The sequence below is a fragment of the Rhinolophus sinicus genome, linkage group LG04, assembly GCF_036562045.2.
Source record: "Rhinolophus sinicus isolate RSC01 linkage group LG04, ASM3656204v1, whole genome shotgun sequence".
Taxonomy (NCBI): Eukaryota; Metazoa; Chordata; class Mammalia; order Chiroptera; family Rhinolophidae; genus Rhinolophus; species Rhinolophus sinicus.
The window spans coordinates 186,270,852-186,286,770 of NC_133754.1; the positions used below are offsets into that span (position 1 = coordinate 186,270,852).

The 15,919-nt window shown below is 59.2% G+C and overlaps 1 protein-coding gene across 6 annotated transcripts in view; it reads left to right on the forward strand.

Moving 5' to 3' along the window:
* ADAMTS13 (ADAM metallopeptidase with thrombospondin type 1 motif 13) overlaps positions 1–15,479 on the forward strand; it is a 29,955-nt gene extending 14,476 nt beyond the window's left edge. For 4 of the 6 annotated variants that reach the window (XM_074331309.1, XM_074331310.1, XM_074331307.1 and 1 more), the window contains 17 exons: positions 183–303; positions 926–1,006; positions 2,060–2,241; positions 3,667–3,802; positions 3,882–4,011; positions 4,662–4,844; positions 5,787–5,970; positions 6,509–6,629; positions 7,411–7,540; positions 7,652–7,831; positions 8,487–8,669; positions 10,593–10,797; positions 11,533–11,851; positions 12,351–12,497; positions 12,839–13,021; positions 14,192–14,376; positions 15,012–15,479. In XM_074331309.1, coding sequence (XP_074187410.1) covers positions 183–303; positions 926–1,006; positions 2,060–2,241; positions 3,667–3,802; positions 3,882–4,011; positions 4,662–4,844; positions 5,787–5,970; positions 6,509–6,629; positions 7,411–7,540; positions 7,652–7,831; positions 8,487–8,669; positions 10,593–10,797; positions 11,533–11,851; positions 12,351–12,497; positions 12,839–13,021; positions 14,192–14,376; positions 15,012–15,197 — 2,856 coding nt within the window. In that variant the 3' untranslated portion in view covers positions 15,198–15,479. Of the gene's footprint in view, positions 1–182; positions 304–925; positions 1,007–2,059; positions 2,242–3,666; positions 3,803–3,881; positions 4,012–4,661; positions 4,845–5,786; positions 5,971–6,508; positions 6,630–7,410; positions 7,541–7,651; positions 7,832–8,486; positions 8,670–10,592; positions 10,798–11,532; positions 11,852–12,350; positions 12,498–12,838; positions 13,022–14,191; positions 14,377–15,011 lie in introns of those variants that run through there. The other 2 variants (XM_074331308.1, XR_012495992.1) reach the window with 2 other exon arrangements.
* The last annotated feature ends 440 nt before the right edge of the window (positions 15,480–15,919 follow it).

Genomic DNA, 15,919 nt, shown 5'->3' on the forward strand with positions numbered 1-15,919 from the left:
GATTACAAGCCGTGCTGTGACGTGGCCAAGTCCTTTAAGCTTGCTTCCTGTGTGGGCATCAGATGCTACAGAAATGTGCCCAGTTTGTTCTGTGAATCAGAGCCCCAGAGCTATGGGTGTCAGGGGCCAGCACCCTCCAATGCCAGGCCCCTGGGTCTCACCTGCCACTCTCCTTTGCACAGACATTTGGCTGCGATGGCAGGATGGACTCCCAGCAGGTGCCAGACATGTGCCAGGTGTGTGGCGGGGACAACAGCACGTGCAGCCTGCAGAACGGCTCTTTCACGGCTGGAAGAGCCAGAGGTAGGGGCCCGCCTCCCTCCCCCACAGCCTCTGAGAAGCCTCCGGAGCCCAGAGCCTTGGCTCAGCCCCAGAGCGTCCAGCGGGCCTTGGCCTCCACCCTCCAAATTGCCATGTCCCCACATGGCTCAGATTTTGGTGAACAGGCCGCCACTGGGATTGTGGCATGTCAGTAACAGTGCTCATTGCAGCTGCGAGGCAGACAAAATACAGACATTGGGCAATCCTGGGCTGGCTGGCCTCTCCCTTCCTGCTCAAGGAATCCTATCAGGAGGGATGTGATACCTGGAAAATCCTTGACCTTGATCTACTTACAGAAGATGTCAGGTCATTTGCAAAGTCAGTGCTTAGGGGTCAGTGGAGGGGTTGATTCCTGCCTCCCTCTGGCAGGCCCCAGGCTGCGCTGAAAACCCTGGGTCTGGTCCCTCCTCCTGTCCAGGGCTGCGCCCCCACAGGGGGCCCTCCAGCCTGGCTTTGATCGCCCTCTCTGACGGGACTCACTTCCTGAGGCTCACCTCCGCATGTGAGCTCTCGGTGTTGAGGCCATTTCCTCTGTACAGCTGAAACCTGCTCGCTTGATTATGGTGTAAGTGACCTGAGACCCCCCTCCTCTGCTTCCTCCTAGAGTATGTCTCATTCCTGACACTTACCCCCAACCTGACCAGTGTATACATCGCCAACCACAGGCCTCTCTTCACACACCTGGGTGAGTTGGCCAGAGGACGCCCACTGGAGTTAGCCAAACCGCAAAAGATGGAGGGCACGGTCCCCACGATGCCCTCACTTCTGATGCCATCTGTAAGTTCAGGGGTTCCCCAAACCACCATAAGCTTGGACAGTTCACAAGGAGGAGTCCCAGGACGTGGAGCTGTTATGCTCCCGGTTATGGCTGGTGACGGGAAGGAAACAGAATAAAACCAGCCAAAGAAGAGACGCCCAGGGCAGAGCTGGGAGGGTCCCATGTCCAGCGTCGAATGTGACAAAATGCACAGAGTATTGCCAGCCCAGGGAGCTCACCCACGTCCAGTGTCCATTTTCTGTCGGGGCTTCGTTATGCCGGCATGACTGACTGATGGATGGATGGATTGCTCACGTGGATGGTCTCAGTCTCCCGTCTCCAGGCTGACTGATGCTGTGAGACCCAAAGCCCCCTAGATCCCATGTTTGGTCATTCTGGAATGGCCAGACCCCACCTTAAACAAAGACACTTCTACCAGGTGACATGTTTCCTCCCGGAAGCCGAGGGCAAAGGTCAGACCTGGCTTTGGGCAGGGCCAAGTTCTTTACTGCCCAGTGTCACAGTGGGGCTTTATTCCCAGGGGACACTCATGCCTGACCTTTAAACCCCGAGTGGGGGCACCTTCCCTGGGGTCCTTCAGCTTCCGAACCTGCCTTTAGAGTCGTGAGAGCACTAGGTGAGGGCAGCAGGCCACAGTGTTCTCCAGGATCTGGAAGGAGGCGCAGAGGCACCGCTGTGGGGAAGCCTGTGCTCAGACGCCAGTGGGCATCTTGGAGGGGGTGCCCTGCTCGCTGCAGAGACCCCCCCCTTGACTGAGACAGCAGAAGGGCCTGTTCCCTGGGGGCTCTGGGGACCCAGGGGAGAACAGCTGCACATGTGGCCGTGGAGATTATATCTTGCTGGCCCAGTTGTCACCTCCACCCCATTCCTTAAGCCAGGACCTCTTCTGTGAAAGGGGGTAGCGCCCACCTCTGGTGTGTGGGGGCTCCGCCATGCTGACGGGCCTCGCTCCCGCCACAGCAGTGCGGATCCGAGGGCGCTACGTCGTGGCTGGGAATGCGAGCATCTCCCCCAGCACCACCTACCCCTCCCTCCTGGAGGACAGCCGCGTTGAGTACAGAGTGACCCTCACCAAGGACCGGCTGCCCCATCTGGAGGAGATCCGCATCCCGGGACCCACCCAGGAAGACATGGAGATCCAGGTGACCAGGAGGGCCTCCTCCTGGGGTTTGTTGATCCATCCGTTCACTCGCTCACCCGCTCCTTTACCCAGTGGGCATTTGGGGGGAGCATAAGGGACTTGTGCTCAGGCCCACGGAGTCCCTGGAGTCATGAGAGAAGGTGGGAGGGACAGACCCCAGGAACGGGGTCTGACACGAGCTAATGCTGCCTGGCCAAGGAAGGTGGGAAGTGTCTCGAGGGAACACTGTGTTCACAGGAGGGGTGGTTAGGGTTGAAGGAACGGGACCCCCATGCGAGGAGGCTGGAGGGCAGGCGGACCTCAAGTGGCCTTGCTAACTATGTAGGGGTTCGGGCTTCCTTCCGGAGGCCCCGGGGGGCTGCTGGGTGGCTCTGTGCCAGTGGAGTTGGGCTCGGGCCTGTGTCAGGCCTGGCTGAACGAGGGTGTGAGGAGCGAGACCCTGGGAGAGGCTGGTTGGGCCGACGCCCAGATCAGAGAGCCACCATGGGGGCGTCCATCCAGAAGCAGTGACAGCCCTGGAGCTGGAAGCAGGGTGGCCTGGGGCTCAGAAGCCTGGCTCTGTGGGAACTTGGGCCAGGAACTAAACCTTTCTGAGCCTCAGTTTCCCCGTCTACAAAATGGGACTGGGCACGCCTACATTGTAAAGTTCTGAGCATTTGTCTTTTTATACAATGTACGTTAAGCATGTGGCAGAATGTCTGGTGCCCCATATGTGCACCACGAAAGGTCGCCACTGCTACAAAGTGCATGCTGGGGACGCCCCATCCTAATGGTGGGAAAGTGAGACACCCCGAAGTCTGGGGACAAAGGGAGAGGCACTGTGAGGGCCAGAACTGGAATCTGAACATTCCCTCCCCAGCTTTGCTGTCCTTGGACAAGCACGCTGGGTCACCCACCTTCTCCTCCTGACTGCCACTGATGGGTGTGTGTCACTCTCTGTAGAAAGGGGATTGCGTCACAGTCCTGCCTCCTCGGGCCATGGGCAGTTTAAGGAGTTGGTGCCCCCTTCCCATCAACCCCTTGGGCCTCGTCCTCTGCTCTAGAAGCGGAGTTGCTCTGGTCTTGCCCCCAGACCCTTGTCTGTTGGACACCCTGTTCCCCGCCCCTGGGCGCTCCTTCCTGACCTGCCCCAGCCCTGCTCCACCTAGAGCCCACAATACTCTGTGCAGACCCTGTCCTGCACCTCCCAGCTACTTGAGGGTTATCTGTCACTACCCTACCCCACCAAACTGTGAGCTCCTGGAGGCTGGGTCGTGTCCTGTCCCCAGAACCTGGCCTGCGGTCAGCATCAGGCATTATGTGCTGAGCAAAAGAATATGAAGACAGAGAAGTGAAAAATCTGAGGCTTTCGGGCGAGGTGGCGGTGACAGCGACCCTCAGGGACCCCACGGGACAAGGCTCCCTGCCTGCCGTGTGTCTTGTGCAGGTTTATAGGCGTTATGGTGAGGAGTATGGCGCCCTCACCCGCCCAGATATCACCTTCACCTACTTCCGGCCTAAGCAGCGGCAGGCCTGGGCGTGGGCCGCCGTTCGGGGGTCCTGCTCGGTGAGCTGTGGGGCAGGTGAGGCCCGGGGCAGGGCTCCCCTGAAGCCTGGTTTGCCCCCTGCGTGGAGTGGCCTGGCCTCCCTCTTCCCTCCCAGGGCTGCGCTGGGTGACCTACCGTTGTCAGGACCAGGCCAGGAACAAGTGGATGGAGGCGGCCCGGTGCAGAGGGAGCCCGCAGCCGGCAGCCTGGCCGGAGCCCTGTGCCCCCGGGCCCTGCCCCCCATAGTGAGTACTGTCTGTGGCTCCCGAGCAGGGCTGGGGTCGGCCCTGGTCCCGGGCCCTCGCAGCATGGGCTGGGCGAGGCAGCCTCTGGGTATGCTCTCATTTAGTCCCGGAGACTGCTCTGTAAGGTGGATCTGTCAGTGTCCCCATTTTATAGGTGAGGATACTGAAACTCAGGCAGACACGGTGACAGTGACCCACACCCGCTGCACCTCATGTGTGGGCAGCATGTGCCCTCTCTGAATCAGGTCACTGCAAGCTGAAGATGCTCGCCCCCCTGGGAGGGTTGTGGGGGAGACTGGGGGGCGGGTAACGACGGAAAGCACCTGACAGAAAGCACCTGGCTTTCACCGGCCCCTGGCAGGTGCAGGTGGGAGGAGCATACGTTAGGGACCAGGCTGTCCCTGGTGGATACAGGGCTGGGGCAGCCACCCGTCAGCACTTTTATCCAGGTATCCTCAGGCTCAGGTGCAGCTTGGGGACACCTGGAGGGCTGGGCTGGCTGCATAGTGTCCAGGTACCTGAAGGGACATGGGGCCCAGCCCAGACCAGGGAAGTGAGTCAGCTGGACAGAGGTGCCTGCCTCCCACCCCTCCCCCGAGCCAACTTGGGGGCCTGGCCAAGGGCCTGACCCCTCTTCCTCTCCTCCCCAGCTGGGCAGCCGGAGACTTCGGCCCATGCAGCGCCTCCTGTGGGGGTGGCCTGCGGGAGCGGACGGTGCGCTGTGTGGAGGCCCAGGGCCGCCTGCTGCAGACGGTGCCCCCGGCCCGGTGTAGAGCGCTGGCCCAGCAGCCAGCCGAGGTGGACACCTGCAGCTCCCAGCCCTGTGCCCCCGGGTGAGCACGGAGGGTGGGGCAGGGCCCACATAAGGCCAGATCCAGGCAGAGACTCCCTGGCAGGGCTTGTCCCTGCACTGAGCCTGCCCCTCCTGAGTGACCCTTTCCCCTAAGGCCTTTAGCCAGGCCTCACCATCCTGGGTGGCCCAGAGTTATGAGTGCCTACCTCAGAATTTCCTACTATCCAGGAGACCCTGGGCCGGCCATTTCCCTCTCTGAACTTCCGAGTCCCTGCTCAAGAGGGGTTGTGAGGACCAAGAAAAGTCACAAATGTAAATCAATAAATGTCACTGTGTCGTTACCACCATCACTTCCGTGGTGCCTCTTGTTCCCTCAGTGTCCAGGCTGACAGTGGCTTATCATTCTGATTAGCTACTGACTGGCTGGGTGATGGGGGCAAGTCCCCTCCCTCTGTGGGACCCAGTTTTGTTACCTGCCCAGTGGGGAGAGAGTTGGCCTAGGTCACTGGTGACCCACATATGGCTCTGGTCTCCTTTCCCCCTCTCTCATCCATGGCAGACATAGCGATCATCACTTTTCCCACTGAGGGCTAATCCTGCCTCAGAATCCTTCTCAACACAGCACTCCAGGCAGCCACCACCTCTCAGGGTTGCCACATGCACAAAATGATTTGCTGTCTGTGACGTGGGTGACCCGATTGCACCTGGCACCTGCTGGGTTGCGTGGAGACATGTCGTTATCTGGCTGGAGTCCTACCTTCGCCTCTGGAAGGCAGGAGGGTTGGGCTTGTGTCACTGAACCCTGGAGCTGAGCGCAGTGCTGGCAGGGGAAGGCCCCGGCTTGCTTCTTTGTGGGGCTCCTTTGGGATCTTGGATATGGGGGAGCAGTTTCACTGCCTCCACATGCCAGAAGCTAGACTGCGTTTAGAGCCTGGTGGCAGAGGCAGGGCAGGGCCTGATGGCTGTCCTGTGCCATCCTCAGGTGGGAGGTGTCAGACGCGTGCTCGTCGGCTTGTGGAGCAGACCTGGCTGCACGGAACGTGACGTGTGTGCAGGGGGCTGACGGCCTGGAGGCACCAGTGACCACTGGGCTCTGCTCCACAGACAAGACGCCACCTGCCCTCGATCCCTGTGTGGAGATGGCCTGTCCTCCGGGCTGGGGCCACGTGAGTGTCCTGGGCACAGGATGGCTCGGCTGTTGGGTCCTTACCGGCTTGGAGAATGGGTAGCGCTGGTTCCCACTGGCTTCCCAGCCAGAGTGAGAAGACTGTCGTATGGGGCTGCTGTCTGCAGGACCCCGGTCCAAGGAACACTTAGCACAGAGCTCAGGGCCTTCTGAGAAGCCCCTCCCATTGGTGAGCCAGGCTGAGAGGACCCAGACCGTGTTAGAATGCTGTCAGCTCTGCTGTGCAGAGAGGCTGCTGGATGGTGGTGCTTTTAGACAAAGGTGCTGGCCAATCAAGCGTGCCTGTCAATCGGCTCATGAGCCCCAGCTCTCAGTCCCGCCCCACAGTGACCATTCATACTGATGCAGCGGCCAAGTTGGGGTGAAGGCATCTGCTGGGAGCCGGGAAGCAAGTCATGCTGGAGAAGCAGCAGGAGGGGCAGCCCCTGGGGTGCTGGTGACCACTCTGTCTCCCCAAGAGTTTTGGACGGCTGGGGGTGGGAGCCCAGACCCACCAGCCGGTTGCTTGCCCTCTGCAGCTGGACCCCCAGCCTCCACAGGAAGAGGCTGCATCCCCATCGAGCAGTGCTGGGCTGGGGGCTCGAGCTGCACACGTGTGGACCCCCGTGGCGGGGCCGTGCTCCGTGTCCTGTGGTCGAGGTGAGGCCTCCTGAGGACCGGCGCTTATTAGCTAACTCCTCTCTGCCTGCATATTACGTAATTCTAAAAAGCAATTGGGGTGGCCTACAGAAAAGCCAAACTATACCAGAACATGACGTAATATACAAGGAGATTGGGGCAACGCGCAGACAGCCATGTAATGTGTTCAATGATTGGCTGAAAGATAGGAGAAGACCATAAAACCCAGCGATACTGGCACAAGAGTCTGTTTCTTAAGGTGCAGAAGAGCTATGAGAGACGGGCTCCAAACGTTGCTCTGAGTTCCTGCCAGAGAAACAAAATTAATTTTGGGGTACACAGTGTTCTTTAAAACCCTGACCACTGCTCAGGAAAACTTCAGTATGTTTAGACTTGAGACCAGAGATGTCTTCTGAGGATACTCCTCAAGGAGAGGTGTGAGGGAACTGGCCCTAATGACATCCTTATGAGACACATAGTAAGAGATGCGCGTACAGCAATTCTTATAATGCCTCTCAGACGATAGCAGCTACCACTTGTTGAGCACCTAGTATGTCAGGCACTTTGTACTTCCCTTTAAAAATCTTTATACATATCTCTGCAAGTTAGGTACCAGTATATGAAAAAACCTAAGGCTCAGAGAGGTTAAGTCACTTGTCCAAGGTCACACAGCTGGTAAGTGGCAAAGCCAAGACTCAAACCCATGGGGGCCTTATCTGCGAGAGCACTTCAGACAGTGGGCACCTGTGGTGCTGGCTAAGCCCTCCGCTTGGGGCTCAGGGTCCCTTCTTCCTTCCTGCAGGCCTGATGGAGCTGCGTTTCATGTGTGTGGACTCTGCCCTCAGGACACCTGTCCAGGAAGAGCTCTGTGACCTGGCAAGCAAGCCTGAGAATCGGCGGGAGGTCTGCCAGGCTGCCCTGTGTCCAGCTTGGTGAGTTGGGTGGGAGACTGCACAGGAGCAGCAGCCTGGGTCCCCCAGAGAGGAAGGAGTCTTGTCCTGGGGTGTGGCCTCCTTCGGAGCACTGGCCTTTCCTTCCTGCAGGTGGGAGACCCGAGCCCTGGCACCATGCCCGGTGACCTGCGGAGGCGGGCAGGTGCCGCTGGCTGTGCGCTGTGTGAGGTTGGACCATGGACGCTCCATCCCCCTGCCTCATGCCAAGTGCTGGCCTGTGCCCAGGCCCGGCCCCTTTGAGGACTGCAGCCCGGAGCCCTGCCCTGCCAGGTGGGCCCCTCCCCAGGGAGGCAGGCGGTCCTGGGAGTGCATCTCGGGAGGTGCCGTCATCACCTGTCAGTAGCCTTCTGACCCTTGGTGTCCTAGCCTGTAGGGGCGCCCTGAAGGCCGTGGGGGGTTTAATGGGACTGTGTGTAAAGCGCATGGCACCAGATCCGGGGTGCTGCAGGCGCACATGGTTGATGGTCCATTTTTTCATCACCTGCTCTTTACTGAGCACTTGCTATGACCAGGTGCTGTTCTGGCACTAGGGGACACAGCAGTGGGTAAGACAGACGTGCATCCCTCCCCTCCTAGAGCAGACACTGGGGACAAGGAGCAGATAGACGATAAGACAGACGGGAGACATGTGGTCCCAGTAATAGGGGGGCTGGGATTCTTATTAGAGACAGACATCTTGCAGGACTTCTCGGGTGCCTGCCCCTTCACCAGTGCCTTTTGGAAACATCTGTTCTTTTGCCCTCGTCTTTCCCGTCTGTAAAATGGGTGCTTCTGCATGTCCTCTGTTCACTGTGCCAAGCCTCTCCTTGGAGACATCAGGGTGACCCCCAGAGAGAGCACCTCTTCAGGCCCTTCCTGGTGTGGGGAAATGAGGGGAACCCCTGGCTCCTCTGAGTCCCCCCGCCCCGACTCTGGTTTGCCCCAGGTGGCGGTACAAGCTGGCAGCCTGCAGTGTGAGCTGTGGGGGAGGGGTTGTGCGGAGGATCCTGTATTGTGCCCGGGCCCTCGGGGAGGACAAGGATGAAGAGATCCTGCCAGATGCCCAGTGCCAGGGGCTGCCTCGCCCAGAGCAGCAGGAGGCCTGCAGCCCGGAGCCCTGCCTGCCCAGGTCAGCAGCCTTAGGATGTCCAGTAGGGGGCCTGAGCTCCTGGTGTGTGCAGATGCCAGGCTAGGTGCCATGGGGACTAAAGGACGGCTCTGTGGCACAGGAGTCCGCCCTTAGGAAAGGGGACTACCTGGCAGGTTGTGCAAGGTGGCAGAGGTGACATTCCAGCAAAGTGCAGACAGAACTGTCGGTTCTAATGTGGGGGTGGGGGTGGGGAGGGCCAGGGGGGCTTCCCAGCGGAGGAGGTGTGGAGCTTACCCCAGCTGGGACACAGCCACGCTGACACAGGGCAGATTGTGCTCCAGCCAGTGAGGTGCAGAGACGGGGTTGGAGCCCAGTGGGGAAGGGCAAATATTCACCCGCCTGTACATAGTCCTTCCAGGGTTTCTTCTTTGTACTTTCGCATTTTTAATAATGGAATGCTTTTCCAGACCATACAGAAACGTCCAGAAAAAGAAGGTAACAGACACTCATGTCCCACCACCAGATTTAACAGATGTTACCATATTGCCATGTTTCCTTCATATCCGTCTCTTATTTTTAAAGAAATCCAGCATTAGAGATAAGATTTCGTTTAAATGTAAATCCTTTAACTCATCTGTGATTTATTTGGTGTATGTTGCAAAGTAAAGAGCAAACTTTATTTTTCCAAATCACTGACCAGCAGTGGTTGTTGGATTTCCCCCAAATGGCTCCTAAATCACATCCTAAATTCTCGTATATGTTGGAAAATACGTGGAGGCCTTCTACCAGGTTCTGTTGGGGCCCCCCTAACTCCTACCCCGTTGCAAATTGTTTTAAATTGGCAGCCCTATGACCCATTTACCATCCATACCAAAGTGGCTCTTAAATTCGTCACTTATGCTAAAGTCCCCATGTATTTTCCACATCACATTTGAGGTGAACTGGAATTTTTATGGGAATTTCACACACACGAGCTCTGGCTTCCCCTCGGATGTCATTGTAGCCATTCTGGCCTCCCTGATGTTCTGGAACATTCCAGGGGTGCCCCTGACTCAGGGCTATCCCTTTGGCTCAATACACCGCAACAGGAGGTGGGGGGTCCTCCCTGAGCACTGGGCAGAATGGCACATGCACCCCACCCGTGACTCTCGGTTCTGCCACCCGCGAACATTTACCTCTCTGTTCATGGTCTCCCTCTTCCTTCTAGAGCACTGGTTTCTCAACCAGGGCCGATTCTGCCTCCTAGGGGCCATGTGGCAATGACTGGAGACATTTTAATTGTCACCCCTGGAGTCACACCTGGGGAGTGGGGATGCGACTGGCATCTGGGGGGTGGCGGCCAGGGATGCTGCTGAGCACCCTCCACTGCACAGATGGCCCCCATGACAGAGCCGTGGGCCCCAAATGTCAGTGCTGTGAGGTGGAGGAGCACACAGGCTCTGAGAGGGGGTGTTGTGTGGGTCACCGCTATTTCCCCAGCATCTAGAACAGCACTAGGCATGTTTGAGAAGCGGCGTCACAGGGCCAACCCTGAGGGCGGTGTGGTGTCACGGGCTCCAGCGCAGGCGGCCTGGGTTCAGTCCCAGCTGTGGACAGTGTCGGCCGTTACCGTCTGTTGGATGCTGACAGATAGACACGGGCAGGACTGACGTGTGGAGATGTTTGCTCTTAAGCTGGGGCATCGTCCCCCACCCGTTACTTGGACCAGCAAACCGTTCGTGGGTGTCAGTTGTGTGATGACGGGGATGGAAAGAGGGCACCTGGTGAAGGGAAAAGAGGTGTCTTTCCTGCATAGCTATCCAGTGCCAGTGGCCCTGTGACCAGACAGGAGGGGTTCAGGGCTGCACTTCCGGATCTCAGTGGCCCTGGAACCGCTCCTGGCCGACCATCCAAGGAGCCCAGTGGGGGTGGTGCCGTCTCTGGGGAGGCCCAGCCTCTCTCTAGGGTGTTCTCTTCCTGTAGGTGGAAAGTCATGTCCCTCGGCCCATGCTCAGCCAGCTGTGGCCTTGGCACCGCCACACGCTCAGTGGCGTGTGTGCAGCTGGACCAAGGCCAGGACACAGAGGTGGACGGGGCAGCCTGTGCAGCTCTGGTGCGCCCACGGGCCAGCGTCCCCTGTTTTGTTGCCGACTGCAACCATAGGTGGCACGTCAGCACCTGGACGCAGGTAAGCGCTGCAGCTGGGGGTGCGTCAGCTGAGGGCCCTCACACATGGGGACCCTGGGGAGCTTTGCTTCACTGTGAACCCCAAAAAGGAGGGGAGAGCCGGGTCTGCTGGGAAGGGGGCAGTCGGGGCCCCTAGAGATGGAAGACAGCAAGGCCGAGAGATGTGGGGCCGCTGGGCCTTAAGAGGCCCTGAGGTCTGGAGACACTGGAAGGTGAAGGGCAGATAACTCATTCCCACAGTGGTAAGCAAGTGCCATCCTGTGCCCAGTACTTTGCAAAGCGCCAGGAAGACAACAGTGAATGGGCTGGGTCCCCACTCAGTGCAGAGAAGAGGCAAAGCCGACCGCCACCATCTGCCTCGGTCAAAAGACCCAGGGCATTGGGGCCAGTGGAGATGGAGCTCGGATGAAGGCAGTGCAGGGCAGGAGGGCAGGGCAGGAGGGCAGGGCGGATGCCAGGCTGCAGTGACTGACAATGCAGAACGAGGAGGCCATGCGGCCTGATTCCCACTAGGGTGACAGTGAGAGATCTGAGCTTGAGTCCCTGCTCTTCTCCCTGCGTGACCTGTGCCAAGTAACTTCTCTGAGCCTCAGCCTCCTCATCTACAGAGTGGAGACATGTGTCTGCCTCCAGTGATGTGCAAAGATTATATCAGGTCATGCCGGGCCTGTGGTCACCTCTGTCCTTGTCACCTTCTGGCAGGGCCAGCCCAACTCCTTTCTCTCTTTCCTGGCAGTGCTCCGTCTCCTGTGGGGATGGGACCCAGCGTCGGCGTGTTACCTGCCTTGGACCCCCGGCCCAGGGGCCTGTGCCAGCTGACTTCTGCCAGCACTTGCCCAAGCCATCGACGGTGCAGGGCTGTTGGGCCAGGCGCTGTACAGGGCAGGGGACACTCAGCCTGACGCCCCATGAGGAAGCCACTGCTCCAGACCAGACCACACCTGCCACCACTGGTGCTTCCCCCGAGTGGCCCCAGCCCCGGGCCCGTCTCCTGCCCCCAGCTGCTGCGCCTCAGGAGCTCCTGCCCAGGCCCCAGGGAAGCCCGGCAGAGTCCAGTTAAGTTCCTTCCTCCCTTCCGTCTGAGCAGCTGCCTGGCTGCAGGAGGGGTGGCAGAGGCACCTCCACCTGGGAGACCTCAGACGAATTCCCTGTGGGGATCTCCTGGGGGTTGTCCTGTGGCCACAGCACTTGAGACACTGGGATGTGTGCAGCTGGGATGAAGGGATGGGCTTGGGAGGCTGGGCGCAAAGCCGGTCCTCTCTCTCACGGCCAAGGGCAAGCTTGCTTTCATCATCAAGGGAGAGTAGCCTGAAGGTTTCACAGTCAGACCCAGGCCTGCGACCAAAGCTGGGCACCACTGTACACACTGCCTCCCTCTTGCTGGAGCATCCAGAAGTGGCTCTGTGCCCTGGGTGGTGATGTCCCTCCCCTGACCCGAGAAGGCTCCTCGCCTCACCCCACTCTCCTTCCCCAGCCTGGAAACCCCCAGCCCAGGCCTGCTGGGAATGCCCCACCCAGAAGCTCTGCTCACCTGCTCTCCTGCTCCCCATCCAGGTGCCTGTGGCCGGCAGCACCTTGAACCAACAGGAGCCATTGACTTGCGAGGCCCAGGGCAGGCTGACTGTGCAGTGGCTATCGGGCGGCCCCTGGGCGAGGTGGTGACCCTCCAAGTCCTCGAGAGTTCCCTCAACTGCAGCGTGGGTACGTCCAGGACCACGTGAGCCCCTGCTGCCAGTGACGGGCCTGCAAGTGCCCGTGAGCATGACGCCAGCATGCCCATTCCTGGCCTGGCAGTTTGCTTCAGGTGCACCTCCGCTTGTAATCGTCACAGCCATCTCACGACTGGGCTGTGACTGTCCCCATTTTACAGATGAGAAAACTGATTCTAAGATAGATTAAGGAATGTTTCCAGTTATCTAGAGCCACATAGCCAGTAAGCGGGAGGGTAGGGAACCAGGCAGACTCAGCTCAGTCTACCCCAGGGCCACTGCTGCCGACCTGGGTCGGGGGTGCTGGGCCCTCACTGCACTCCCACTTCCTAGGGGAGATGCTGCTGCTTTGGGGCAGGCTCACGTGGAGGAAGACGTGCAGAAAGCTGACCGGCATGACTTTCAGTTCCAAAGCCAACACGCTGGTGGTGAGGCAGCGGCGTGAGCGGTCCGGAGCTGGAGGCGGAGTGCTGCTGCGGTATTCCAGCTGGCCTGCCCCCGCAACCTTCCACCGAGGTATGCCGAGGCACCGGAGCCTCCCCCATCTCTCCAGAGGCCGGCTGGGTGCACTGCTGCCAACAGGGCCAATCCCGATGGCGTGGTGGGCAAGGCAGCCAGAGCTGAGCCGACAGACAGACAGAAGTAGCGCCTTCCTGGACGCCCCACAGAGGCAGTGCCATTCACCACGTGCAGTCAGCATGAGGTCTAAGATGCATGCTGCGTCCTGTCCTCTCTGGGGAAGTGGGGAGTCTGGCCACATCTGCACCCCATCCCTCAGGCCACCACAGTCCCACCCCTGGGTCTTTCAAGCTCCTTTAGGGTCCTTCTGTGAGCCACTGTCCACCAGCCCTGTTCGTGTGCAGTGTCCTCTTGGCTCATCCCCTGCAGAGCTGCTGTGTGCACGCATGCTTGCACACGCGTACATGCACAGGCACACCTCATGCAGAGGATGGCATCCCAGAGACCCTGCTTTGCCCACGGCCCCCCTGTGGCCTTGGGTAGCCCTGTAGGGTGCTTCAGGGAGCTTGCCCTCTCCCAACAGCCCAAACTGGCTGAAGGCGGCTCCTCCCCGCCCCTCTCCCTCCCCACGACAGGCCTCAGCTGAGAAGTGGAACACTAGAAGTGGGGCTTCTTCCTCCACAGGCTTCGGCCCCCACCTGCCCTGTCCCTCACACGGAGCTGTGCTGGTGCCCTGGGTCACAGGCACCACGAGGTCCAGGGGCTGCCGGCCGGCCGGCCTTCCCCTCGCCCCTCACTTCCCAGCCTCCCACACGCAGGTGCCTGCCTCAGGGAAGCCCCGGAGGTGCAGGCAGGAAGGGCCCCAACACTGGCTGCCATGGCTGGAGCCCAGCCTTGTGTCAGGCTCAGGGCTAAGCACTGTTGCGTGTGGGACTTGACTGAGTCCTCCTGAAAACTGCCCTGCCCAGTGTGTGCTACTGTCACCTTCACTTTACAGGGGAGGGAACTGAAACTCAGAGCATTTAGAGCCTTTGCGTAGGGTCACATATCTGGGCGGTGGTAGAGGTGGGGTTCAGTGGGGCTTCTTCCTGGAAGCCCCGATCTTGACCAGTGCCATACTGCTCCCCGGCTGTGAGCTGCCCTGGCCTCTGGCAGTAGGAGTCTTTCAGGCACTGCTGTGTCCCTGAGATGGGCCGTACCCAGCCCAGCCACCTGCTCTCTTTGCAGAATGTGACATGCAGCTCTTTGGACCCCGGGGTGAGATAAAAAACCCATCAGTGAGTCCAGATGGGAGGAGCGTGGGCGGCTGCCGCATCTTCATCAACGTGGCTCCGCAGGCCCGGATCGCCGTCCACGCCCTGGCCACCCACATGGGCATCGGCACTGAGGGAACCGGTGCCAGCTACATAATGGTGAGGCTCCCACGATGGCGACAGGAATGGGCTAACTTTTGCTGTGATTCTGGACAACTGCCCCTGGGGACAGGGACCAGCGGTGCTGGGCTAGAGGACCTGGAGATTACTTCAGACCAAAACCCTCAACATTAGTGAAAGAATGGGAGAAAAGAGCTTCCTGCCCTTATTCACCAACAAATGTTACTGCGCTCCCTACAAGAGTGAAATAGAAAAAAAACCTTTTCTGATGTGGACAGCCAGTTAACCCAGGACTGAAGCATAATTTTAGAGCCTCTATAATTTTGCCAGAAGAAAGGGCTAATCTCTTTCCCCATAAGGTTTCCAGTGTTCTGGGAGAATTGTTTTCTGCAAGGTACCAGCTCCTCCTCCAGACGCAGCCTGGCTTCTGGAATGGGAGAGACCTGGGCTCATTTCCAAGCTCTGGCATCCAGGCTATGTGTCCTTGGGGAAGTGGTGCAACTTCTCTGAGCCTCAATTTCATGGGTAGGATAAGTGCCTTTCTGATAGGGCTGTTGTGTGAGGAGTAAATATGACCCTGGGTGTATGATACCTTGTATATTAAGGGCTCCATGAATACTAGCTAATTATCATTTATGGGTGGTGGTCCTTTGGGGCTGTCCCTTTCTTCCCAGATCCGAGACATCCAGAGCCTGAAGACGACGACATTCCGAAGGCAGCAGGCGCTCTACTGGGAGTCCGAGGGCAGCCAGGCTGAGATAGAATTTAGCCAGGGCTTCCTGGAAACACACAGCAGCCTGCGGGGCCAGTACTGGACACTGCCGTCTAGAGCTCAGGAGCCCCGCAGGGCCCGGCCCTAGCTTCCTCTCCAAGCACATCCCTCAGTTGACCCACGCGTGCAGTGGGGTGCACTGCACGCACGGGTCCAATCTTAGAAGGGAAAGGAAGGAACTTGACATTTATGGGTACCAGTTAGGTGCTTGGTCAGCCCTGGGGGGCTTTCCAATTTGAATTCCCTCCAATTTTAAGAATCACTTTTAGCGCCTCTTTCGACGTGCACAACGCTGCGGGGGGGTGAGGGGACTCTCCGGAAAGGCAGCGCCCAGCACCTCCGGTACCAATAAACAGAGCGTGCAGCCTGACCAGCGTTTCCTTCCGATAACCTGTCAGAATCTGGCTTGAAAACCCACCCCACAGCACGGCGGGGATTCCCTGGCCGCGGTCGAGCGCCAGAGCCGTTCCCGAGCCGATCGAACCTCTCGCCACTCCTAGTGGTCTTCCTACCCAGGGACGAGAGGCGACGGAGTGTGGACTCACAGTGGGCGCGGATCTCGGCGTACCTGTTGATTCTCTGCGAAGTCCCGCCTCTATGCTAGTCCCATTGGGATGATTTGTCCACCTGGGAGTCCTGGCCTCCAGAACCCGCCCCCCAGGCTACTGAACGGGAGGCTTGGTGCACCTCGCAACGGCCCCGGAGCCCCGCCCGCATGCAATTAAGCACGAGCCCCTCGGGTGCACCTCTCTGGGCCCCCCCCGAGCCTTGCCTCTATGCTAATAAGCGCGATACCTCCGGCACGCCTCA